This window comes from Musca vetustissima, unplaced genomic scaffold (assembly GCF_032173495.1).
Source record: "Musca vetustissima isolate MV318-11 ecotype Yass unplaced genomic scaffold, APGP_CSIRO_Mvet_v1 utg17520, whole genome shotgun sequence".
Lineage (NCBI taxonomy): Eukaryota > Metazoa > Arthropoda > Insecta > Diptera > Muscidae > Musca > Musca vetustissima.
In genome coordinates, this window is record NW_026873710.1 from 47,611 (window position 1) to 75,213 (window position 27,603).

At 34.5% G+C, this 27,603-nt stretch overlaps 2 protein-coding genes across 2 annotated transcripts; one reads left to right on the top strand and one right to left on the bottom strand.

Annotated features, from left to right (window-relative positions):
- Positions 1-4,501: 4,501 nt before the first annotated feature.
- On the bottom strand, positions 4,502-19,376 carry LOC133327564 (ubiquitin-conjugating enzyme E2-17 kDa). Its single transcript, XM_061536084.1, has 3 exons — positions 19,310-19,376; positions 4,825-5,110; positions 4,502-4,753 (listed from the first exon to the last, which is right to left on the bottom strand). Exons 1-3 carry the CDS (start codon positions 19,351-19,353, stop codon positions 4,628-4,630), a joined length of 456 nt encoding a protein of 151 aa, XP_061392068.1. The 5' UTR covers positions 19,354-19,376; the 3' UTR covers positions 4,502-4,627.
- A 3,688-nt stretch (positions 19,377-23,064) lies between these two features.
- Positions 23,065-24,854, top strand: LOC133327586 (uncharacterized). The gene is made up of 5 exons (XM_061536104.1): positions 23,065-23,191; positions 23,254-23,414; positions 24,470-24,569; positions 24,633-24,683; positions 24,760-24,854. Exons 1-5 carry the CDS (start codon positions 23,078-23,080, stop codon positions 24,841-24,843), a joined length of 510 nt encoding a protein of 169 aa, XP_061392088.1. The 5' UTR covers positions 23,065-23,077; the 3' UTR covers positions 24,844-24,854.
- The last annotated feature ends 2,749 nt before the right edge of the window (positions 24,855-27,603 follow it).

Consider the following 27,603-nt stretch of genomic DNA (forward strand, 5'->3'; position numbering starts at 1 on the left):
TGTCGTCCGATTTATTTATTTCTTTATTCATTTATTGAAATTCATTCCTTAACACTAAAGCCTCCAAGGCCAATAAATAGGTAAATGGTGTACTAAAGTCCCTATATATTTTTCGATTTGCACGAAATTTTGCACAGCGTATGGAATAAGGTCTAGAATGATGTGTGTAAAGTTTCGTGAAAATCGGTTCAGATTTAGATATATCTCCCATATATATCTTCGTCCGATTTAAGGTAAATGGTGTACCAAAGTCCCTATATATCTTTCGATTTGAATGAAATTTGGTACAACGTAATGAATTAGGACTAGAATGATGTGTGTTAAGTTTCCTGAAAATCGGCTCAGATATAGATATAGCTCCCATATATAATTTCGCCCGATTTTAGGTAAATATTCCACTAAAGACCCTGAAAATCTTTTGATTTGTACGAAATTTGGCACAGCGTATGGAATAAGGTCTAGAATGATGTGTGCAAAGTTTCGTGAAAATCGGGTCAGATTTAAATATAACTCCCATATATATTTTCATCCAAATTAAGGTAATTGGTGCACCAAAGACCCTCTATAACTTTCTATTTGCACAAAATTTGGCATAGCGTACTGAATTGCGTCTATAATAATGTGTGCTAAGTTTCATGAAAATCGGATCAGATTTAGATATAGCTCCCACATATAGTTTCTCCCGATTTTAGGTAAATGGTGGAAATCTTTTCATTTTGGCCCTACCGTTGAAAAATTCAGCCTTCATGAAGAAACATCTCCTGATCAAGCAACGAGAAATCAAATCGATCATGTTGTGATAGACGGAAGACATTCATCCAGTGTAGTAGACGTTCGGTCGATCCGATTCGTACCACTACCTTGTTGCATCCAAGGTTCGCACTCGTCTTAATGTTGCAACAAAGGTGCGATCTAATGTAACACGGAAATTTTGACGTCGAAAAGCTGCAAACACAACTGGTAGCCGAGGCCTACTCCGCTCAACTTACCCACCTACATGACGAAAGCACTTCTTGTCCCGATAATAGTATAGAAGCACAAAGGCAAAGAATTGCCCAGTCCCTACAAACTGCAGCAAAAGCAACACTTGGCTACCAAAGACCACTATCAAGAAATCCGTGGTACGATCAGGAGTGTCGTAATGCTACTGATCTGAAAAACGCAGCGTATAGGGCAACCCTTCAGACAATAGCAACACATAATGTGATGGAGAATTATCGGGAGAAAAGGAGAGAGGAGAAACGTGTTTTCAAAAAAAAAAAAGAACAAGAAAAACGTGAGCGTGAGCAAATCGAAATGTACAGGAGTCAGAATGAAGTCCGGAAATTTTACCAAGGAGTAAAACACCAAACCGAAGGTTTTGGTGCAGGCACATCCTCCTGTGGGGATGAAGAAGGAAACCTGGTGACCGACAGATACAGACAGTGTGTTGAGGATCTGGGAGGAGCATTTTGAAAAGCTTCTGGTATCAAATAGAGGCGTTGAAGAAGATACCCCAGAACCAATAAGAGAAGATGGTATAGAGTGTATACCACCTAGCCAAGATGAGGTCATAAAAGCAATAAATCGGCTCAAGAACAATAAAGCAGCAGGAGCCGACGGGTTACCAGCCGAACTATTCAAGACTGGTGGTCAGATTGATGGTCAGGAGCATGTATCAGCTGATTAGTGCATTTTGGCTAGAAGAATGCATGCCCAATGAGTGGAACCACAGCATCCTATGTTCCGTGCACAAAGACGATATATGCCAACTATAGGGGATTTAGCCTTCTTCCAATCGCATATAAAGTGCTATCCAGTGTGATGTGTGAACGATTGAAGTTAATGGCCAATGACATTATTGGACCATACCAATGCGGCTTCAGACCTGACAAATCCACCATTGACCAAACACATCGACACATACCACCTATTCGTCGACTATAAAGCCGCATTCGACAGCCTTATCCGTTCAGAGGTGTTTAAAGCCATATCTACGTTCGGCATTCCTGCAAAATACGGCTATGCAGGATAACTTTGAGTGGCACAAGATCAGCAGTTAATGTCGGAAAGGACCTCTCGGAGCCCGAACGAGGATTCAGACAAGGTGATAGTTTATCCTGTGATCTTTTTAACATCCTGCTGGAAAAGGTCATACGAGACGCAAAGGTGAACAGAAATGGCACTCTGTACACCCAAACAACACATGTTACTCGCCTACGCCGATGACATCGACATAATGGGTCAAACATTGAAAGCGGTAACTGCCACCTTGGAGAAGGAGTCTGCCAAAGTGGGTCTGGCAGTAAACGGCGAGAAGACCAAGCTAATGGTATCAACGCGCAAAACGTCAAGTAGACCAACTTTGGACCTCAGAACTACAGCTTCGAGGTAGTCAAAGGTTTTGGTACCGCCATAAACAAAACGAATAGAAACCTAAAGTGGTTAGGAAAGTACAACCTGGACACGTAACACATCTTCTGTCTGATTATTCCATTCTTACCTTTTTATATCTTTCTGTAAGCTTCTCATCTCCCTTTATTTCCCCAATCTTCTCTCCCCTACAGATCTTTCCTTATCTGTTTTCTTCTCGTGGATGATCACAATGGACCTAGCGGTCTCAGAGTGCTGCAGCCACATAAGTGACTGCACATCCCCAAACCTAACCCTAACCTAACCTATTTACCATAGGGCTTAATTTTTAAAATCATTTTTGAAAAATATAAGCCTTTGGTTAAACCTTCAAAAAATATTTTTAAAGATTAATCCAAAGTGTATATATTTTAATTTTTAAAAGATTAAAAAAAATATAGGGATCAACCTTAACCCAAAGGCGTAGATTTTTTAAAATATTTCTAAAAGTTGGTCCAACGGAGAAGATTTGTTTAAATGTGTTCCCTGTAAAATGTAGGATGTGGTCAAGTGGTAGCAAATAGATCCGATTGTACTTTAAATTGAAAACTACAATGGTTTTACAATTGGTATCACAGGCTGGTTCCGATAAAATTATTCTTTTAGCAAAGAGAAATTAATCACAGCATACCCGCAATTATCTTCTTGATAATTAGCTTCACCCATACCTCCCGCCCATACCAAATATAAATAATTTTTTATTCTCAATTTGTGTGTTTACCATATAATTTAATAATGCTTTGCTTCAGATTTTATTTTATTATTATTATTTTTTAATTACATTTATAATAGTAGTAATTATAAATTTACTTTTAACATAATTCTAAGATTAAGATTGAGAATAATTTAAAAAAATAGAAGTAGAGTGAAAAAAACTAAAACGCTTAGGAAAATAGTTCATTCATTGATGTGAAGGGAAGAAAAAAAAAGATAAGAGAGAGAAAGTGAAAACTAAAAACAAAATAAAAAAACAAGTTAAAATATAAAACAAAAAAAAACTAAATGCTGGAGATAAAATAAAAAAAAATAATTCAGAGTTGTTGCTGGTTTTTTGAGAGAACAATTTTAACGATATCTAAATCATCAGATCATTGAGAACTAAAGCTAAGAGAGAAAAAAATAAACAAAGTTATTTAAAAATTGTTGTTACTTTGCGGATTGTGTTGTTGTTTTCTATATATATTCTTTTTTTTACTTGAATTTCTTCTTGTGTTATGGGGAAAGGGGTACAAAAGGAACCAAAACAAAGAGGAGGTTCTTATTTCCTTTTTGGAGTTGTTGTTTAAACATTAATAATTTTATGTTTGTTTTTTTGTTTTTGTTTTTGTTTCGTATGTAATGTAATTTTATAAGAGATGTGAGTGTGTGAGTTTGGAGTTTTAAAAAGATTGTTTGTTGCTGATTTAAGTTTCTTTGTTTTTACAGTTGTCTCTGTAGGAGAGGGTTATATGGGAAGTTTAATATGATTTGTATTATTTATATGTATTACTTGTTGTTCTTCCTACTTTGTTTTTGTTTTTCTTTTGTTTATTTCCTGTTCTTGCATATTTTAAAACAATGTATTTTCTGCTCACATCACATCGCTTCCCACCACATTATAATTAATAATAATTAATTAATTATTGCTATATTTAGGAAAAGAAAAAAATGGCGGTTTGGGGGATTTGGTTTGGAAGAAAAAACCATGGTAGTTCTAAATAAAAATAAAGCCTAATTTCAATTGGATACTTTTGTTTTTTTTTTTCTTTAAAAATGTTTTTTTTATAATTTCTCTTATTTTTTACTTTTTAAGTTATTGTTTTTTTTATAGAATTTAAAATAATTTTTATTTTCTTTTTTTTTGTGTTTATTCAACAATTCTGGGTCTCTGGATGTGTGTCTCTGAATGTTTGTGTGTGTGTATTTTAAACCACTACAATAATTTGATTTTTTTTTAATTCTGCTGTTGGATATTCTTCCACTGCTTGGAGTATTGTAATTTGTTTTCTTTCTTTCTAATTTTTTGCTTTCAAATATGGGGGAGCGCAACAAGAATAGAGGTGGAGGAGGAGGGATTAGTTTTAATTGTTGTGGCAAATACAGATTTATTTCTTTTTAATTTCTTTGTATGTGTTTTTTTTTATAAAACGGAAATGATTGTGAGTATGAACTCCAGGTGAAATGGTTGTTGTTTTTGTTGTTTAAGATTAATTTTTATTAAATTAAAGGCTTTAACGGCGGCTGCGGCGGCGGATGGCTAGTCAATGAAACTTTGCTCTACACAAGCTTTCACTCGTTTCTCATATTCTCGGCGATTTTCCTTATAAAGTTGGGCAGCTGTTGAATTAGCTGGCGAATTAGGATTTGGATCACTCAATAATGACTAAAAAAGAAAGGAAAAAACAACTCAATTAACATTACAATCCAATTTATAAAAACATTTATCTGACTTACCTGTATTGAAGTTAGAATAGCTGATACATCATATGTGGGACTCCATCGATTTTGTAAAATATCCAAACAAATGCCACCATCGGCATACACATTTGGATGAAATACTTTTGATACAAATCTAACTGTTGGCGGTTTATTCGGATACTCTTCGGTAAATTCTATTGTTAATTTGAATGTACCATCTTCGAAGGGTGTGTCATGTGGACCGAAAATCACAGCATTCCATATCATAATATTGTTATCTGTGGGCGCTCCAGAAACACCAGTTGGTGGATCTTCTTGAAGTCTGCAAAAGGAAAGACGGAACGAAAACAACAAATTAATAAAATTTATGTTTTAGAAAAAGAGTATTTGAAGGTTTTATTTAAAAAAATATGAAGGATTATCGAAGTTATAATTGTGTTTTTTTAGGAATATTGTTGAAACCCCAAATCGATCTGTATGTTATTGACATTTTATGATTATTTTTAAGGCCTCTTCTAGCTATATTCTTACAGAGCAAAACCGGTGACTCAAAAACGCCATGTTCTAGATTTCATTACGATATTCTTGATCACAAGTTTGAACTAGAGGTATTTTTATGGAAAACCAAGAGGACTTTTTGTAGAAGACCAAGAAGGTCAGGAAGTCTTGTTAGAGAATACGAGTAGGTTTTCTTAGAGAAGACGAGGAGGCTTTCTTAGAGACGGCCAGGAGGTCTTCTTAGAGATGACCAGGAGATCTTTTTAAATAAACGAAGTGGTATTCTTATAGAATACCAAGAGCTATTCTTGAAGAAGACCATGAGGTCCAAAGGTACTAAAATAGGAGATAGGGAAAATAATTCATTATTTTATTCTTTAACAAAAATCCACGCTCCTTATGAAGCTTAAGAAATTATTCTTAAAAAATTCGGGTCTGTATGATTTGGCTTCTAAGAATGCTTGAAGTGTCATTGAAGGGAATGAGATAGCCGACGAGCTTGCTCGAGGGGGCTCACAGTCGTCCAATCTTCCGATTGAGAAATCGGTGAAACCTCCTATTGGCTATTTCATTGCCAGAATACGCTCGTTCTATTGCGAGGTAGTGGGCACAGATGGTTGAGAGAACCTAGTTGTAGAATCTCAAAATCTATCTGGCCTGAATTCTCTCGCAAAAGAACGTTTTCGCTGCTGGCACACAATAAGAGAGAGAGATCAAAATCATTGTGGGGATCATAACAGGTCACTGCAAGAGCGGAGAGGATTACTATCGTCTATCGTTTCTACGACAGAGGGGTCTACGATCCGAAACGACACCTCAGCCATTGTGTAAAAGCAATAGGGCTGCTACAACAACAACAGTCGTCTATATGAGGACAAAGAAGAACTAGAAACAATTGAACATATCCCCTGTAAATGTCCATCACTGATTGGCAGAAGACATTTGGAAGATATGAAATTGACAATCTAGCCTTCTTCTCTAAAATAGACCCAAACCAGGTCCTAGGCTTTGTCAAAAAATTGACATGACCAAAATAACCATTTCTCCGCTCTTCCTTCTCTCGCTATTTTTTATCCTTGCTCTTCCTCTCCCTCTTTTCTTCTCTTTGCAAGTAAAAAAAGGATGATCACAATGGACATTAGCCTTCAAGTGGACGGTTGTTACTAACAACCGTACATAGAAATATTCGTAAAAAAATCCACACTCCTGAGATAGCATGGGAAAATATATTCGGCAGATTCGAACGTTTAGTTCTCTGCACAATGAGATGTACATTAAAATTTGTATAATTCCTCAGAACCTCTATGTGGGGCTATTGTGTCTAACTTTTTGTTCTTTGCGCACCATGAGATGCTCAATAAAATTTTAAGAATCGACCGGAACCCTTATGTGGGGCTTTTGCGTTGAACTTTTCGTTCTTTGCACCATAGGGGTAATTTGAAAACATAGTCCATTTCTAGAAATGTCTAAAAATTTGTTATTCACCCACCAAGAACCCAGATTGGGGGAAAGAGAGAGGGAGATGAGAAGCTTACAAGGAAGTGTGAGAAGTGAAATATGATATACTATCGATGGCTATAGAGATCGGACAGAAGATATATTATGTGTCAATGTTGCACTTAACCTAACCACTTTATGTTTCTAATGATGCTGTAGATTAGAGAAGGTTCCTTTGTTGAGAAGAAACTAAGGGTAGGTGGAAAGTGAGCACCTACTAGTCTGGTGCCGTCTATATGCCAGGACTGAGCAGCGACACAGGAGATGCTCAATTGTCCCCGTCTCATCCTCGTCAACGCAGAGTCTAGCATCATGGTCCCAAAAAGATCTTGACACATTGCACCTAGGTTCGTTGTGCCAAAGTCCATAGGCTCTTTCGTGGAAGACCGCCTCAAAGTTCCGACAAAGATAACATATGGTATTGCAATGACCAGTAATGATTCCTGTCATTACTCTTATTTCAGCTTTGCTCAGGTTCAACAGTGAGTGTGTCCTTTTGGTAGACAGAGTCGGCCAAATAGATCTTGACACATTGCACCTAGGTTCGTTGTGCCAAAGTTCATAGGCTCTTTCGTGAAAGACCGCCTCAAAGTTTCGATAAAGATGACATATGGGTGGTTTGATTGAGCCGTCAATTGCTAGATCTGTAGATTGAAATCCTCGTCTAGCTAATTCATCTGCTTTTTCATTACCCATGATGTCACGATGTCCTGGTACCCAACACAACACAGATAGCTGTAAGTAAGTTCTTCCAAAACTGTTCTACACTTGAGGATGGCCTCATATTTAATGTAACAGGATTTGATGGCTTTTAGAGCCGCTTGACTTTCCACAAAGATAGTCACCGGTTTAACGATCTCTGCATCCATACTTTTTATTAATTCCACTGACTTCCGAATCGCAAAGATTACAGCTTGGAAAACACTACAGTTCCTATCTAGCTTGTAGGTAAACTCAAGGCCTAGCCTTTCACAGTAGACGCCAGCACCTGTATCTTATTCCATCTAGAAAGCCAGACCGTCCGGAGGAGGGTTACTCCGGTTCCAGTCGTCTCTACTAGGAATAACGACATATACATCGTCAAATCTCAGTACTGGTGATATATAGTCGATTAGTTTAACGCGTTGGTCCAATGTCATACCATAACCAAACCATACATGAGCAAATATTTTACTTCTTCCATGAATTTCACGTCATTTGCGCCTAACAACTTCCTTCATTTGAAAGTAAGGCCCCGCATGTTTCTATTGATTTGCTATTGACATGGTTTTTTTATTTTCTCCATTAATTGGAACTATTAAAAATATATATTGATATGGCATTTAACCTGAAAATTATTTATTTCCATTCATACAGATTGACGAAGAAGAATAAAAAGAAAATAAAATATCTCATTCTAGATCTGCTTGCATGTTTACGCGCTGCTGTGTTCGGCAGTTCCCATCATTGTAAATTTACAAGAAAAATCACACAAAAATGAAGAAAAAAAAAACCCGATGTTATTATTTCCGCATATTGCACATTTTGATTACATTTTTGTTTTATTGTTTTGTTATTTTTCTATTCTTTTTTGCTTCTTCTTCTAAGTATTGCTAGAAATACGACAACGTAACATATTTAGATTGATTCTGTTAATAAATAGTATAACAAGTTCAACGTTTTTGATGAAGAAAAAAACAAAAAACGAAAAAAAAAATTAAAAAGAAAACAGAAAAAAGAACAAAAACAGCAACAACTAATAAAAACAATGTCTGGCTTTTAGCCAACCAACCAGTCAGCCAGTCGATGAAATATCTAATAGCACACCCCTCATATGTACCCTCTTTTCCCCAGCCTGAATTCCAATAGCAGAAGAAACTAACAATGACAAGAACAAAAAACAAAAAAAAAAAACAACAATTCGGAACAATTGTACGTACATCGTACTGAGGCATCAGGCGGTAGGCACCTGATGCAATCATTTTCAAATTTCTCATAAATAGATTGGTTAAACGACTTTGGGACTTGGTGTAATGGTGGTCGGTGCTGGTGACCGGCCGCCTGCCTAGCTGCCTGTTGCTGCAAATATTGTTAATTGTAATTTTTGATAGCTTCCGCCTCCAGTTACTTACACACTTATTTATATACACACTTATTTCAATTTACCATTATATTTATGATTACTTTGTTTGGCTAGAAATAATAATGGCTGGTTTTGTGAAAATTTTCCAAAGAAGAAAAAAGTAAAAGTGACGCATCATTATATATATATATATATATATTAGACATGAACAACACAAATAGGTAGTACCTCATAAATTGATTCATAATGTGTTATTGTTGTTGTGAATTCTTTCATTGTCATTGCTAATTATCTTTTGTTTTTCAAATAGTATACCTTGACTGACATAGTCTCTATATTTTTAAAACATTTTTAATTGGAGCCGGCTTTTTTAGAGTCTGAGTATTTTTTTTTTGTTTTACCAGAAATTTAATTCAAGCTTAAATTTTGTATTGTAATGAAAAAGAATTTCATGGGCATTAGTTTCATTACTAAAGATTCAGTTTTTTAAAAAATCTACTAGGGGGAGGTACCAGAAAGAGTGGATCGATGGGTCCCATTTGTGTATCCCGTTCGCTCTATATGAGATTTACAATGTTTCAAAATGTTCACCCTTTTGGGGGAGTTGCTGGATATGTCCCATTTTTAACATTACACAGTCATGGTTATAATATTAGATTGTGTAAAAATTAGTTCAAATCGTATAGTCCATTCGCATGATATTTTAAAAAATGTAATATTCAGCAAAATGTTGAAAAGGAAATGAAATCGATTACTGCCTTCGAGAATTACCGTGCGCACCGGGCATTTGTAAATAACTCCAAATTGTTCGAAACGGATTTGGTCCAAAGAAACATAGGGTCTAAAACAACACATTTTTGTAATACCAAATTATATATACCCTAATTGGATACAAAAGCTCAGGGTATATGAATGATATGAAGAAGATGATGTAGGCTACCGACCGACACTGGTGGCCAAGACTAAAGCAACTAAAATTACAAACTGAATAGGTTTCCACGACAGAGGGGTCTACAATCCGAAACGAAACGGCCAACGTCTGTCACCTCACCCCGTTGTGTAAAAGCAATAGGGCTGCTACAACAACAACAAACTGAATAAATGTACTGTAACTTATTTAAAAATAAACTTATGGTACGTTTACATATAACCGGATTTCGTTAACCCAGTGGGTTTCATTTGTCAATTCCTTTGCATATATGTCAAATAAATCCTCATAAAGTAGGTTAACCCGGTAAAAAGTTCTAATGTATATACCGTTATATAAAGTTGTTTCAGAAATAAATAGGTAATTTATTCGCTTAAAAATTAATAATTTAATTTTTATACCCTTCACCACACTGTGGTACAGGGTATTATGTCTTTGTGCATATGTTTGTAACAGGCAAAAGGATAGACACATGAAAATATGCATAGAATCACTTTTTAAGTCGATTTAGGCATGTCCGTCCGTCTGTCTGTCCATGATAAATTGTAAACAAAGTAAAGGTCGCATTTTTTATTCAATTTGAATGAAATTTGGCAATTTTGGCAAATTTGACCCAAGGACGAGCCCTATTGAAATTGGGAAAAATCGGTTCCGATTTAGATATAGCTCACATATATATTTTCATCCGATTTAAGGTAAATGGTGCCCCAAAGCACCTATATATCTTTCGATTTGCACGAAATTTGGCATGGCGTACTAAATTAAATCTAGAGTGATGTGTTCTAAGTTTCGCGAAAATCGGTTCAGATTTAGGTATAGCTCCCATATATTTTTTCGTCCGATTATAGGTAAATAGTGTCCCTTTATATCCTTCGATTTGCACGAAATTTGGCATAAAGTAATGAAATGAGTCCAGAATGGTAAGATTCGGGAAAATCGGTTCTGATTTCGATATAGCTCCCATATATATTTTCGTCCGATTTTATGTAAATGGTGCACCAAAGTCCCTATGTAACTTTCGATTTGCACGAAATTTGACATAGCGTACTGAATTAAGACTAGAAAGATGAGTGTTAAGATTCGTGGAAATCTGTTCCGATATAGATATAGCTTCCAAATATATATTTGCGTCTGATTTTATGTAAATGGTGCACCACTTCTTCTTTCTATTTGCACGAAATTTGGCATAGCGTACTGAATTAAGTCTAGAATGATGAGTGTTAAGATTTGTTAAAATCGGTTCAGATTTAGATATCTCTCCCATATATATTCTAAATATGCCCGAATGAAATTAAATTTAGCATAGGGTGCAGAAAGACATGAGTATGTTCCTTCGAGGGAACATTGACATGCAATTGTATGGATGCATATGTACAATATACCTAAAGTGGTGAAGAGTATCATATAGTCGGCCCAGTCTATCGAATTTACTACTTTCCTTACTGCTTTCTTTTAAATAAGTAAATTTAGCTAGTAATCGACATCGTAACCATTATTTTTGATTGCGGCAGCACACCTACGAGGAATTGAATCTATAAAACACTTAATTTGATCCTTTGATATACTAGTCCTCGCATTCTGAAGAAATTATGTCTGTTTATGAAGTTGTTTTGATTTTGCTATCTATGATGTTCCAAAGACTTTTCCATTGATTTTTGACTTCCGCAACCAATCTTTGATACGTTTCGGTGTATGTCTGAGGTTATTGTTAAGGTGAAACAACCTAAAACAGCCTTACATACAAGCACACAAATCTCGTAAATTTTACGAGACTATTTTTTTAACTTTTCACTGTAATTTTTTTCATAATTCGAGGACATAATATTTATCCACTTAGTCAGATTTCAATGAATATGAGCTTTTGTGAAAGCATATCAGGTTTTGCCATTTTTTTAGAAATAAAAGGGCTTTGTTGATGGTATCCGCGCATGTGGACCTGCTACCACCATAGCTAGACTTTTCACTTGTAGGCTTCAAATGTAATATCCCTTTCCAACACTTGGTATCGAAATTTCGTGTCGTTTAATATAATTTCTATTTCGTCCTGGCTTGCGTCGGCCTTAAAACGGATATTAACCCTTTTTTTTAGAAAAATGTCAAAGGTTATATCATAACATTTTAGTCACATAATTCATTTAAATGTAGGCAGGCGGCAGCTTGTTTGTGTCTTGTCGCATCTAATATAGAAATTGCGTGCCTGTCTCTTATAACAACAAGAAAATAAATAAATAAAACAGATGAATAAAAACTTAGACACAAATATTTATATATTTAAAGAAGAATAAGAAGAAGAAAAACAAAGATATAATAACAAAGAAATAAGAAGAATAAGGATAAATAAACAAAATACTCAATGAATGGATGTGTGCTTTTGTGTGGAGGAAAAAAAGGGTATGCCATATTTCATAATCATTGGGCCAAGACAAATATTGTAATAAGAAAAAAAGAGGGGGAGGAGCATGGCATAACTATACAAGGTAGTCAGAAAGAAATCAGAAATTGATAATAGCACCCCTTCTGAAAAATAAAAAATGAATTCCATAAAATGTTACGCATGGCCATTGCCAAATTTTCAACAAATTTAAAAATAATATTTTTTCTAAAGATCCAGATTGTTCTCAAGATTTAAATCTTAGTTAGTTGCAATTATATGTATAGGTTTTATTATATTTATAGGGTTCAAGCGGCTCTTAAAGCCATCAAATCTTGTCACATCAAATCCGAAGCCGTCCTCAAGTGTAGAGCAGCTCTGGAAGAACTTAACCATAGCTATCGGATGTGTTGGGTACCAGGACAGTGCGACATCTTGGGTAATGAAAGAGCGGGCGAACTAGCTAGACGAGGATCTCAATCCACCGATCTAGAAACTGATGACTCAATCAAACCACCCATATGTCTTTTCTATAGGAATTTTGAGGCATTCTTTGACGAACGGCCTGCGAACTTTGGCACAACGAACCTAGGTGCAACGTGTCAAGATCAATTTGGCCGACTCTGTCTACCAAAAGAACGCACTCACTATTGAACCTGAGCAAAGCTGAAATTTGAGTGATGACGGGAATCATCACTGGTCACTGCAATATCAGGACATTTACTAGTAAATGGGATCTTGATGCAACTGATTACTGTAGACTCTGCCTTGACGAGGAGGAGACGGAGACAATTGAGCATCTCCTGTGTCATTGCCCAGCCCTGGCTTACAAGCGGCACAGACTAATGGGTTCACATTTTCTACCGAATCTCAGATTCTTCTAAACAACCGAACCTGCTCTAATCTACAGCATAATTAGAAACATAAAGTGGTTAGGAGCATACAACCTTGGCACGTAACGCTTTTTCTGTCTGACTTATAGGGCCATCGACCTTCATTCATTCTTCACTCCTTTAATTTACTAATCTTCTCTCCCCTACAGATCTGTCTTTGGTCTCTTCTCTTTGCTGTATCTTTTCTTGTGGATGATCACAACGGACCTAACCGGTCTCAGAGTGTTGTAGTCACACATGTGACTGCACATACCCAAACCTAACCTAACCTATATTTAAAGGGCTTCCTTCGTACATTTCGATGGAAGATATTTTCGTTTAAAAGCAAAAGCAAATTTATGAAGAAATTGGAAACGTACGACTGCATAGGCTACATTGTATAGTTATGCCATGTGGAGAAGATAGAATAAAAACAGAATTGTTATGAACAAATAAACAGAAAGTGAAAGTGTAAATTGAAGGAAAAAGGGTTCATCTTACATAGGTATTTATACACAACAATTGGTCTTTATACACCCTTTGGTCTCTATACACTAATTGGTATTCAAAAAAGACCAATTGGTCTTTATGAAGACCTTTGGCCTCTTTACAGACCAATATGTCTTTATAAGGACCTGTAGCCTCTATACAGACCAATAAGTCTTTATAAAAACCTGTGTTATCTATATTAACCAATTGGTCTTTTTTAAAGTCCTTTGGTCTTTATACAGACCTTTGACCTCTATGCCGACCAATAGCCACTCGTGTCGAATTCTAATTAAAACAATTGCATTCCATAGAAAAACCCAACAACTTTACATAAAGTAATTAATTTCCGAAAAAAATCTGATATGTATGAAACCCTAAAAGGGACTTAATTAAAAAAAATCAAAAAAAACTTGTAATTTAATACAAATCAAAAGAGAAATACCTTAAATTAAATATTTAACCCCTCAGTATACATTAAAATCCTTTAAGAAATGCGTTGACTACTGATAATACAAATAGGGCAACGAAATAATTGTATGTGTAATACAAGTTGCTCCTACTCATCGTCATCATCCACCTTCTTCTGCAAAACCATTTGGAAGGAAAGCACAATTTGCACAAGGATTGTATTTCTTTGTTTGCGTTCATTTCCGTTTTTTGTTTATGGCTCACACATACTGGCGCAAAAATACAAAACACTTTAACAGATGACTGCTGCTTTTATTTTGCAAAAAACAGAAAAGAAATGGAATTGGAAATGGGGTTAGTATGACATGCATGCATCACATTCCCATTTTAACCATTTTAACATCTATGATGCATAACTAAATGTTTGTTGTGTTTTACCATTTCTCGTCATGAATAGACAACGACAAATATTTGGAATAATTATAGATATGAAGTCATTTGTTTTTTATTGCATATTGATTTTCATCGTATATTTTTAAAAAACACAGAGGAGTTTCTTACATTGGATTATTAATCATATACAATTTTACAATGAAACACATTATTATTAAATTCCAAGTAAGGTATATATTTATATGGATTATCAAAATTCTTGGAAATACTTCTGATGATGGATTTAGTTATAAATAAAAAATGTAATATATTGAAGAGTTGTTTTTAAATATATGAATTAAAAAAGTATAGGCAGGAGTAGAATGTTGTACCAAAACAAAAAAAAAATGAATACCAGTGGGTTTTCTTGGGGTATTTGGTTTTCCAACGGGTACAGACACTGGTGGATAGTTTTCAGATGTTAAAAAATAGCAGAATACACTCAATATGTGAATAAATCAATTTTAGGGTTCCGATTAAAAAAGTCCCTGGTTTTAAGATGGCAAAGAATGACTTAAAAAAATGTCTCTTGAAACATTTAACCGCCGGCATCACCAAGGTCATATGGGTGACCTCGGTAAAATATTATACCAACTAACCAGGACCTGTAAGCTCTGTACGCTCAGGAGGGATGGCAGTCATTATCTGTTTCTGAGAGTCTCTGTTTTTTGTACAGAATACACGGCTCGTATTTAATAATGTAGGCTGTAATGAAGTTCTTCACTTTAAGAATCCAATACTGGGATCGTATTACCCAAAGAATAAGTTGTGGATAGTGTTTTTATACCCTCCACCATAGTATGGAGGGTATATTAATTTTGTCATTCCGTTTGTAACTCATCGAATTATTCATTTCCGACCCTATAAAGTATATATATTTTAGATCAGGGTAAAATTCTAAGACGATCTATCCATGTACGTCCGTCTGTCCGTCTGTTGTAATCACGCCAAATTTTGAAGGAATTGAGATAGGGTGCTAAAATTTCGCATAGGTTTGTATTTTGTTTGCAGGCAGGTCAAGTTCGATGATGGGATATATTAGTCCACGTTTAGGTATAGCTCCCATATAACAGTACCCCCCAATTTTCGGTATTTTGGCGTTCTTGAGCGCGTTTTTCAACCGAATACGCTGAAATTTGGTACATTGGGTTATTATTGAGTAGTAAATGTATCCACAAAAAATTATAAATATATGTCCAGTTTTTCTTGTAACCCCCATATAACGGTACCACCCAATTTTCAGTATTTTGGGGGTTTTTTTTATCGTATTTTAGCACCGAATTGGCTGTAATTTAGTATTTTGAGTTCTTAGTAGGTACCAAATCTCTCCACAAAAAATTATAAATATAGGTCAATTTTTTCGTATATCCCCCATATAAGGGTACCCCCCAAGTTTCGGTATTTTTGGGTTCTTGAGCACGCTTTTCAACCGAATTCGCTGAAATTTGTTACATTGGGTTCTTATTGAGTACCAAATATCTCTATTAAAAATTATAAATATCGGTCCACTTTTTCATTTCAAATACCTATCAGTATACCTGTGTTGGAGGGTATCCAAAGTTCGGCCATGACGAACTTAATGTTTTTTCACTTGTTGATTTTACATCATTTAGCCGACAAAAAATTTGCAATTGTATGAAATAATAATTCGGCGCTTTTTGTCGCACGAAATACTATGCGTCTACAGGAACGGATTAAAACATCAGAATTTAGAAACGGTTGTAGACTCAAGATGAATTTTGGCGTGATGTGGATGGTATCTTGATGGCTTTGCCCTCTACTCTAGAAACATATTCCAGTCATTATTCGGAAGATTCAAAAAACTGCAAATCGTTCTGAATCGTTAACGGACCAAATCAGCAAGATATTATTCAAATGTAAGTTAATGGAATGTGGAAGGATCGACTTGTATGATAACGGAAATTCCGTTGACCACTAACGTCAGCTAGTTTTGGAAAGCAGGGAAATGTCAAACTGCAACTGATTCCTGGGCGAGAAATACCATCTATACTATGTGACAGATAGAAGAAATTCCCAAGTTCCACTATTTAAAAAAAATCTTCAATTCATCACCGAAGTTTCGTTCAGTTGACTAGAAAACTTACAATCGATCGGTATGTCATGCCAAATATTGATTTGAGGATTAAGAAAACCCAATGCGAACCAAATTAGAAAATATTTAATTTAAAAACGTGCACAAATTACAAAATAATTGGTATTCTAAAAGAGCTAAGGGGACTATCCTTAAAAAGTAGACCGCTATCAATCATTTTTGGTAGGAAGATTTGCTAACCAATGAAAATTTAAATTACTAAATTATAGCCAAATATGGGGATGGCTATACTCTAAAGAGGACGAACTCGAAAATTTTTGGTTGTTGATGTAGCATCCCTATTCATTTTACACAATAGGCTGGGTTGACAGACCTAGGACTAAAACTAATTTGATTGAAAAACGAATTCGAACTCACCACTCAGGAAAACTTACACCTCAACAGTTTTTCTTCCCACTTCAGGGACAGATTTATAAATCAGAAGCCCTTATGTCCTAGTGTCCCATTTCAAAAAAGGAGCCTTCAAAGAAAGAGTGGAAGAAGTTGGGTTTAGAGTCTCATCTTATATTGGGGTAGTCCATTCTTCCCGAGATATGAGCATTGAAAGTTTCGAAAATTCATATTCTTATAACTTCTCCAATTAAAGCAAAGATGGGTATGGTTGTAAAGCTTACACAATGTGCTTTCACATTAAGCTCATTTTAGTTTAAAAATAAAGTTCAAAAAAATTTTATTTAGACTTTCGGCTACACGATCAAAATTTCCTTTTAAAATAACATAATTTTAAATGTGGCGGCCTTCGGTCGGGGATTTAAGGCTTTCTCTTATGGACAGGTGCAAATTTCAGCTACGCGATCCCAATTATCTTTCAGATTATATTTTTTTCCTAGTAGCCGGCTTTCGGCTGGGGATTTACGACTTTCTTCTATGGACACAGGTGCAAATTTCGGCTACGCGATCCCAATTCCATTTCACTTTCTATTTTACACAAGTAGCCGGGCCTTTCGCCAGGGAAATAAAGACTTACTCCTACGGACAGGTACAAAATTTCCTTTTACATTGTATCGCCTCATAACATTTTCGGAACTTTCAAGGGCCCCATAAATGTTATTTTTTTCGTGAACAGGGGAAAGACCTATCTGTGGTAAAAAATTCAAACAAATCGGAGTTGAGAACCTAAAATTAAATTAAGCAGAAAGGGTTTTTATATTTGTCGGATTTTTATTTGAAATATAACTTGAGAATAGCTCTATTGTCAATTAGTTGTCCCACTATTCACAATTTCAGAAGACAACCCTGAAAAATAGAGTTTATATTTTTTTGGTCTTAAAAATTAAAAAAAAAAAAATTATATTCCTACTTTAGGGACTGATATATAAATCAGGAGCCTTTACGCCCAATTTCAAAAGAGAAGCCTCCTCCAAAGCAATTTTTTATTATTCGTCGATTCGTATTTGAATGATAACCTGAGGGTGACCGTTATAGGGTCGTTATTGCCTTGTACTCCATATTTGTGCTCCAGGGAATTCTATTCAAAAGATTTTCTACTTGTTTGACAAATTTATTAATTAATAGCTAATCATATATCCAAATCTTCACAATTTTGATATGAGAACCTCTCAAAAAATCATGCCAATCAAATGGCACAATCTTCACAATTTCGGAAGGCAAAACACCAAAAAAATGGACTTAATTTTGGTTTTGTTTTTAGCTTTTCCATATAAACATTTTGCTTGAATGATTTTTTTTTTCATATAGCTTTATATTTATTTTGTTTTATTATTATTATGGTTTGCTATCACGAAATGAATATCAAGGTAGACAGATAGGTAGGTATGTGCAACGATGGCGTAGTGTAAACATAATACCATTAACAAAACTTAAACCAATTTCAATGACCTTCGATGGCGGTTGGCAATATTTGTTTATAGCATAATAACAACAACAACAAAAAAGCTTGAGGTGGAGTAAACACACTCACACACACCACCAAAAAAACCCTCACACACATTATATCCTTGACATTTCGATGACTTCAAAATGATGATCCTTGCACCAGTAAAACAAAAGCAAAACACAACACAAACGACCAAAAACAATTTGTGGATAATCCACGAAATAATGAAAATAAGTAACAAAAAAGAAAAAATAAATAAAATAATAAAGAAAAGAAAAATAACTAATAAAAATAGATACAAGAAAAACAGGAATGAGTCAACGCGTAAAATTGCACAGACTACTGGGAGTCTGAGAGAGATGTTTGTTTGGCAGCATGTAAGCAAAATTTATTTTATACTTTGCAATTTGCAGAATCAAAAACAACAACAAAGGCTAGCACAAAAATAAATAAATAATAACAAAAAAAAAAACAAATAGAAAATTCGGGAAGTATTTTTATAAACAAATACAACAACAATAGAAAGAATAAAAGAATGTGTAAAAATAAAGACGCCGATGGTTGTTTTTTATCTTTTCGTTAATATGAGTATTCATCAACACAACAAGGAGAAGAGAAAAAAACAGGCAGGGAGAACGAGTGTGGATGGTTGGTTTTGTCTCATATGAATGCCAAACAACAACAAAACACCACAAAAAACTCTGGCAAACAAACCATCCACAAAAAAAGAAACCCCAAAACTCTCTGCCATCATCTACCGTTGGTTCGTTCATTGGCGCTCACTCTCCCTCAAAAGCACACACACATACACACTTGAACGAGTAAAGAAATTACAACACAAGACGAAAAACGAAAACTAAAGCCAAAATTACACGTAATTTATTTGAACAGTTTGTTTTTTGCTTCCACAAATTAATGATTTCATAAAAGAAAACGAATATTTTCACAATTATATCCTTTGGCCTGCATATTTCGTTGCTTAATTTCCATTAGAAATGATGAAATTCTACATACCTTTTAAAATCTCTCATTAAACGTCTGCGTGCGGGAGTCGACATTTTCCTTCACCAAAAAGTTCACAAAATTAAAATTGTGTTGTTGTTGCTGCGGTTGTGCTTTGCTGCCCGAGACTGCGAACAATTGAGACCTTTTCGACTTTCTTCTTTCAACTTTTCTTCGTAAAATGGCAGATTTCCGAGATTTTCTTTATTTTTTTTCGGGGCGAGTAACAATATCAAATAAAATATAACAACCACACGCACACACCAAAATGCAATGCAAAATATTTCCTTTCAAATCGTTGCTTTTGCTTGGCAAATTAACGAAATTCGAAACTTCTATTTTTTCCAAAACGTATTTTGCAATTGTTTTTTGCTTCTTTCTTTTTCTAATCCAAAAAAAAATTTAAATTCAGTCTTTGCCTTTTTTCTCGGGGGGTTATTTCAGTTTTCCCTTCGATTGACACTTCACAAATTACGACGTCTTTCTATTAACACGAACATTCGAACAATCAAATGATAGGGTTAAGGCAGTCGACTGGTGAACTAATCGATAAATCGATTTTTTGTGTGGAAAAAACGAACACGCGTACACTTCGATTATTATGGAATAGAGAAAAATCGCAGTTAATTACTCCGAAAAATTAAATTAGGTTCACACCCGTATAAATTGGATTTAGACAAAATGTTGGGGGTTGTCTAAATTTTAAAAGCAAGACATTCCAATAAGACTTTTTATTTTTTATTAAGGAGAAAAATGTAATTTATTTGAGAGAAATTATGGGATGTTTACCTTAAAAAGATTGTTATCATACTAAAAACTTGTACATTCTTGAAGGTTCTGGAGCAGACATATAATAAAGAGGAGATTTGCCTTGAAAACGTTTATCAGTTGGACCAAACTTGTAATGAGGTGGGCATTAAAAATATATAACATCGGATTGGACCTTTAAAACGGAGATATGCCAAAACATGGATTCAGGAGGATTTCTACAATCTTTATAGGAGAAGTATCGGACAGAAAAATATCCAAAATATGTGGGATCTTAACATGGAATGTACCAAAACATGATTCAATATTGAAATTTTCTGCGAAAAAGATGTTATCTTCACTTCAGTTGGATAATGCGCCCGAACCATAAAACTAACTTTAATGAGGCGGTACCTATGCTTGCCAACAAGAGTTTTTCCTTCATCAGTAACGCAGAATACGAAAACTAAAGTCACTTCTTTTAGAAAATACGCCTAGGGCGATCTAAATAATGATAATATGTGGGATCTTGATATAGGTGGCATACCTAAAGATGAATCCATAATGATATTTTTTGCTAGGAAGATTTGTCACTTAACAAGAACCCAAAATATCGAATTTGCTATTGTCAAAAGTTCCTAAAATCCTGAAAATACATAAAAATGGATAGATATTGACAATTTGTAATGGAAAGATTATCGAGTTACCAAAATATCAAAAAAGAGTTGAATATCATTGGTCTGTTCCCGTACTGCAAGAATCTACTCGATTTTACTATTTTCTTCGATATTATAAAGGAAAAAAGTGTTATCGGAGTAAAAAATAGTAGATTCTTGCATTACGGGAACATACCACATGTCTGAAACTTTAAAATACCGATAATATAATGCGGTGGGACCTTTATATTGGAGGACATACCTAAAGATGGACCATAAAGGTATTTTTGGTAGGAAGATATACCGCTTAAAGTCAACCCAAAATGTCAAATTCGCCTGAAATCTTCAAAACTCCGAAAATTGATGGAAACATTATTACTTGGACAATTATATGGGGTAATAGCCATAGCTAAGTGGGTTTGAGGTCGTGTCTTCAAATTACGGGAAATTTAACACTCAAAACTCCATCTTAATTATGTTATCATGATCGTAATCGAATATTTCGAGGCACACAATGAGCAAATGAACAAAAGCATTGACAGAGAATATCATAACTGGCATTGTCAACCAAACGTAAGAACTATAAATTAAAACGGCATTTACATTAGAACTTTTTACCGGGTTAACCTACTCTATGAGGATTTATATGACATATATACAATGGAATTGACAATTGAAACCCACTGGGTTAACGAAAACCGTTATAATGTAAATGTACTATAAAATTAAAGATAAAATATAGTAATAGAAAAAGATCAAGGCCACAAGTCCTTGGAAGACGCAAATTCTAGTGCCAAACAATGGATAATTATTTACACCTGTCGGTGACCTCCTAGTGACACCTGTGGAGCATCTTCATAAATAGACGAATATCCTTTCCTTACAACAGCATTGCTTTCGTTGCAATACCTCTTGGGTGCTTCAGGGAGAATTATTCTAATCATCATATGGTGGATAAAATACCACCCAGGCGTGTCAGGAAGGATCTGAATCATGTCTAAAGTGAGAGGTCTAACGTTATAAAAGGTAGCCTCTAGATCAAGTAGATATGAAGAGAATTCCTCGGGGCTCCTTACCCACCCATCGCAGCAGAACGACGTCAGCTGACGTTGTGGATTGGTGCAACAGCCTTAATTCGTAATGTCTAGTCTACTCAACTTACTCCGGAAAATTTGTGGCTGCTCCCAGTGGAAGTAGCTGCGTTTCCAATTTGGTTTCCACGGTTTCAGCTCGTCTATAAAAGTCTCCCGGCTCCTGCTCGCCTGAGAAAAAATCCCTGGTCTCAGAGCATCTATAAAATAATCCTTTTAATCTGCTCTTCTACGAAAGACTCACTGGCTTTACATTGTCTATGAAAGGGTCCCAGGTCTTCAGCTTGCCTATGAAACTCTTTCGTCTTCATTTTGTCTATAACAAGAATACGTTCCAGATACTCTTGAAAAATAAAAATTGGTCTGTTCCCGTACTGCAAGAATCTACTACTTTTTACTACGATAACGAATTTTTCCTCATGTTATCGAAGAAAATAGTAACATCTAGTAGATTCTTGCAGAACGAAAACAAGCCAAATATAAAATTCTCTCTGCACTGAAAGACTCTCGGCTTCAGCTTGTCTGTGAAAAACTCCCTGGCCTTCAGCATTTTTATGAGGATACATTATTGGGTATCATTGGGGTAACACTAGATACATGCCATAAAAACATTTTTTAATCTATTTTCTTTTAAACGACAATTTAAATAACCTCTTTAAATAAAATACATGCCATGTAAACCTTATCCCATAATATGCAAATACGAAATTTCAATTATGTTTATCGATTGTTATAACGGCTGTAAAATAATCGATATATTAATGTTACCCACCATACATGTGGCAACATTACAATTAAATGAGAAGAAGAACAAGCACACGAGAACCCAATAAGAGAGTAGATGAGTCGTCATGAAGAGAGGCTTTGTACAGTTTCAATTAATTTGTTTACATTCCGTGCAATATAACATTAAAAACCACAATTAAAACGCCGTATTAATTTAAGAAAATTAAATGAAAATAAAAATTGAAGACATTTATCAATAAATATCAAAAGAATCGAACGAAATAAAAGGTAATTATAAAAATTTGAATGGAGACTCAAGTAAGCAGAAGCAGAAAACTTGGCTTTTGACGATAATTGGTGATCAGGGCGTGCCTGTGTCAGCGAGTGAGAAATAACAAAAACAACATAGCAAGCAAGACGATATCAAATTGGAATTTGTTGTGTTGGGTGGCTGACTTACTGCTGCTAAGGCATGAAAGCATTGTGGACAATTTTCTTTTAACATGATTTGTGAGTTTTAAATGTCATTCATTTCTTTTATTTTCTTTTAGTTAACAATCATGCCCGTCTTAGAATCTTGCTGGTCCCCAATTATTTGGTCGAACAATGTTAAGACTGGAAGTTATGCGGTGGCAGCTTATACGGCTGCCATATCGGTGGTATTTATTACTATGGTAAGCTCGTTGGCAATAGAGTTTAATTTCTTTTATTAATTAAATGTTGTATTTTTTCTCAGATTGCCTACATGCTTTCGGGTGGAGATTCGGCACAATTGTATTCACCACTGTTTGAAACAGACATCAGATCTTCCATGCCCATTGTGGGTGGATTTTTTATATTTTATTTTATTATGGTTATTATCTCGTCGTATTTGGTGTACTATGGGATTAAGATCAGGTGAGAATATATAAATTAAAATAATAATTTTTCATAAATTACAAATGATGGACCGAAAAACGAGATAAGGGAGTATTTCCTGAAGAGTGGGTACTTCATAGGCATGATAATGCTATGCAGACTTTCATAGGAAGACTTTTATGAAAGAAGTCTCTGAAATCGAGCTGAAGGGAGTCTTTCATAGACGAGCTGAAGGGAGTCTTTCATAGACGAGCTGAAGGGAGGCTTTCATAGACGAGCTGAAGGGAGTCTTTCATAGACGAGCTGAAGGGAGTCTTTGATAAACGAGCTGAAGGAAGTCTTTCATAGACGAGCTGAAGGGAGTCTTTGATAAACGAGCTGAAGGGAGTCTGTCATAGACGAGCTGAAGGGAGTCTTTCATAGACGAGCTGAAGGGACTCTTTCATAGACGAGCTGAAGGGAGTCTTTCATAGTCGAAATTGAGTGTTCATGCTGAAGGGAGTCTTCATGAACGAGTTGAAGGAAGACAAACTGAATCAATTCTTTCATAGACGAGCTGACAGGATTCTTTATAGATGAGCTAAAGCCAGGCAGCCTTTATAGACGAGCTGAAGTCACCGAGTCTTTACAGACCAACTGAAGTCTTTATATACGTGCTGAGGGGAGTCTTTTGTAGACGATTAGAAAACAGGAAGCCTTTCATAGACAAGCTGATGTTTGTTTTAAAAACGGGTTGAAACAAAGGAGTCGTTCCTAGAAGAACTGAATTGAGCTGAAGCAAGAGAGTTTATAGACGAGCTGTAGGTCAGGAAGCTATAGAAATGAGCTGACGTCAGGAAGTGTTTATAGATGAGTTGATGTGAGCGTTTATTTGAGACCTGGGATTCTTTCATAAACGATTTGTATTGATGGAATCGTCAAAATTTATTAAACGACGGTTGATAATGTACACGTGGGTAATCTTAACCACATATTGTTTTTAATTTCCCCAAAATAAAGTTCCAGACATAGGGTTTGATGAGAATTTTATGGGGTACATGTGAATCTCTTTTGATTATTTCTAATTCTTTTTTCGTTTTTTTTTTACTTTGCAGCACAAGAGGTTGGCTTTTACCCTGGTTGATACTTGTTGGTGTTGGCATTTTGTTCCAGCTGGTCTTTGGTTTGTGGCTCATTGGTGGTTATTATATTTATGTAAGGAAATAAAATAATCCCCTACTATTTATACAAATAATAATCCCTTTTCTCATCTTGCAGTTGGAACAAACATTTTCCGCTCTTCTATTATTCGTTTGGATGTCCTACAATGTAAGCATAATTTGCCATTAATTTACTTACATCAACTAGATCTAAATTATATATCTCTTCCATTCCTTCTTTCCAGTTCTATTGTTGGCTATGTGTCTTCTCTCAATATCAAATATTTTTGGAAATACAAAATCCAAATATTGAGCTCCTAATGCCATAGAAAAATCGAATAATTGCAGCTAGCCTGGTTTATTAGTTAATTTATATTAACAAAATATTGCATTTTACGTCCAAAAAAAAATGAAGAGCAACTAAGACGCATAGTATTTAAGATAAAAACAATCCAATATTTCTCTATTATCAAAGAATGAGACTAATGTTACATTCCGTCCATTTGGGTAATTATCCAAAATGAAAAAAAAGAAAAACAAATACACACGATTTTGCCTTATTTACAAATCTCTTATACATATTTATAGTATGTACAAAATGTATCAAATATTTTTTACAATTTGTATTTTTTTACAAACCACAAGAAATTGTATATTTAATAAAATGTAATTTTAAAATATGATGCTAGAGGTCATTGCCTATATATATTTGTCAAAATAATTGTCGTAGTTGGACAATTGTATATTTGATCTTTGATAATCAATTTTTAATTAAACAAACGAATATTTATGTTTTCATAGAAACATATTAATAAAGAAAATCGATAAACATTGAAAACTGTATCCTATAAAAATCTAAAAAGCATATGGGGAAACACAAAATGAATCAAAGTAAAATTTAAAATTTCAAGAAAAATAGAAACTTTAAAAAAAATTTTCTATAAAAAATCAGAAAAAGAATAATAAAATATTAATGGAAAGAGCTGGGATATTTCAATATAAATATATATGAAAAACACAAACAGCTGATGAAGTCCTATTACAGTAGAGGCATATTTCCTACTAGGGTATATTTCCTATAAATATTTGATTCGCCTAAAAATATGCTACATTTTTCCAAATTTAAATTAAAAACAATTAAAGAAACGCTTTTATAATAGCTTTAACCTTAATTTGTTATATTACCGCCTAATAGAAGGCTCTGCCGTTTTTATACTTACCTCATTGAAGGGTTGTGTTGGTGTTATCATCAGGATTTTCTATAAACATTCCCTGATTGAATTTTAATGCAAATGTAGATTTTTAGTTTTCTTTATAGCGTCAAAAAAAAGGGAGAAAATAAATTAAAAAAATCAAAGGGTTAATGTTACAAAAAGCGTGCATTTTTAACTATTTTATAAGCGACATGGAAATGTCCTTATTTTTTTTTATCGCGGATTGAAAAAAATTCTAGTCGGATTTATTGGCATGGTTTTACAACCGAGTTGGCTGTAATTTCATAATTTGGGTTCTCAAAGGATACCAAATCATCCTACCAAAAATTATCATTGTTGGTCTTCTTTTTGGGATAGCCCCCATATAACGCTACCTCCCAAATTGCAATATATTTTTGGAGTCTGGGCACAGTTATCGACCAAATTAGCTGTAATTTTATATTTAGATTTTTCATTGCTTCCCTACCAACTAATTTCAATATTGGTTAAAGTCTCGGAATATTGCTTTAACACAATGAGCTGAGGTGATCATTTCGGATCAATCGTGTCGTGGAAGCGATCTCCATTATTAGGTATTTTGGTCGGCCGACGTTTTGATATAGCACCCATATAAACTTAATCTCAATGTCTCACTGATGGCTACGAATTTTTCCATAAAGATCTGGTGGTTATGGCTCAGGACGAGATTTTACTGGGGATCGTATTATTATTTTGGGGTCTAAAATAAACCAAAATGTTAATTTTGTTTGTTTTTCTAGTATCTTTAGAGGCCACTATTATGACCTGAATGTCACGAAATTTTACGATTTTTGATGAAAATCAGGGCCAAATTGATCAAAACTTTTGTGTGAAAAGAGACTAAAATTGCATATTATACGGGAAAATATGATGCAGAAAACTTTTCAGTTTATGATTGTGGGATGGTTGACATTAATTCTAGAAGAGGCCGGATATGGGAAGTATGTATATTGACATAGTAATTTAAAGTTCATAGGGTATAATATGATCGGCCCTGTCCACCCTGCAGCGCTCACTGGTTTATAAATAGGATGTTGAAATCCACATAAAAACTTTACCAAATCTATCGATACTTCTCGATCTGTTTATATTAAATTATCCTCTTAAAATATTCTGAAATAGTATGAATTATTACAAGTCTAATTGAATTATTGAATAAAATACTCACAAAATATGGTTCAGAATTCCATAATTGTTTAAAAATTATTACATGCGTTTAATTTATAGTTAAGTGGTTATATCCACACTCAAACAATCGAATTTTTTATGAACTCAATTCGTTTGCAAAAAATGTTGACAAAAACTATATAAGAGTATCCAGTGTAGAGCGCGTTGTGTGGTTTGTTAGTATTTATATAAAAAACAAAACAATTCAAACGATATTTTTCAAAATTGTATTTTTTAAATCGGTGCGCACTGTAGTCACCAATACTGTTGACCGACTATACTTTTGCTCAAAAAATTTTTCACCAATTAATTAATTAATTTAATTATTACCATTAATAACTTTAAACCGATCTTCATGTGTATTTATGGGTATATAATACACCTACAAATGTTGTACTTAAAAGAGAAAATTTAAAAAAGAAATATACGGATATAGTTCACCATTTCTTAAATTAATATTTATGAATTCCGTTTTGCTTACATATTTTGGGTTATGAGTCTTTTCACTGTCCTATGGAACACAAAACCTCCCAATGAGTTTATGATATTTTGTGCCACATTGTTTTCAATTATTAATGGCCACTGACACTGCTTTTGTGCTAATTTTTAGGATGTCTTATTTGATACGAAAATACCTAAATATGAAGATTTCAATATTAATAATTTTTGTTATTTTTTTTTTTTTTGAAT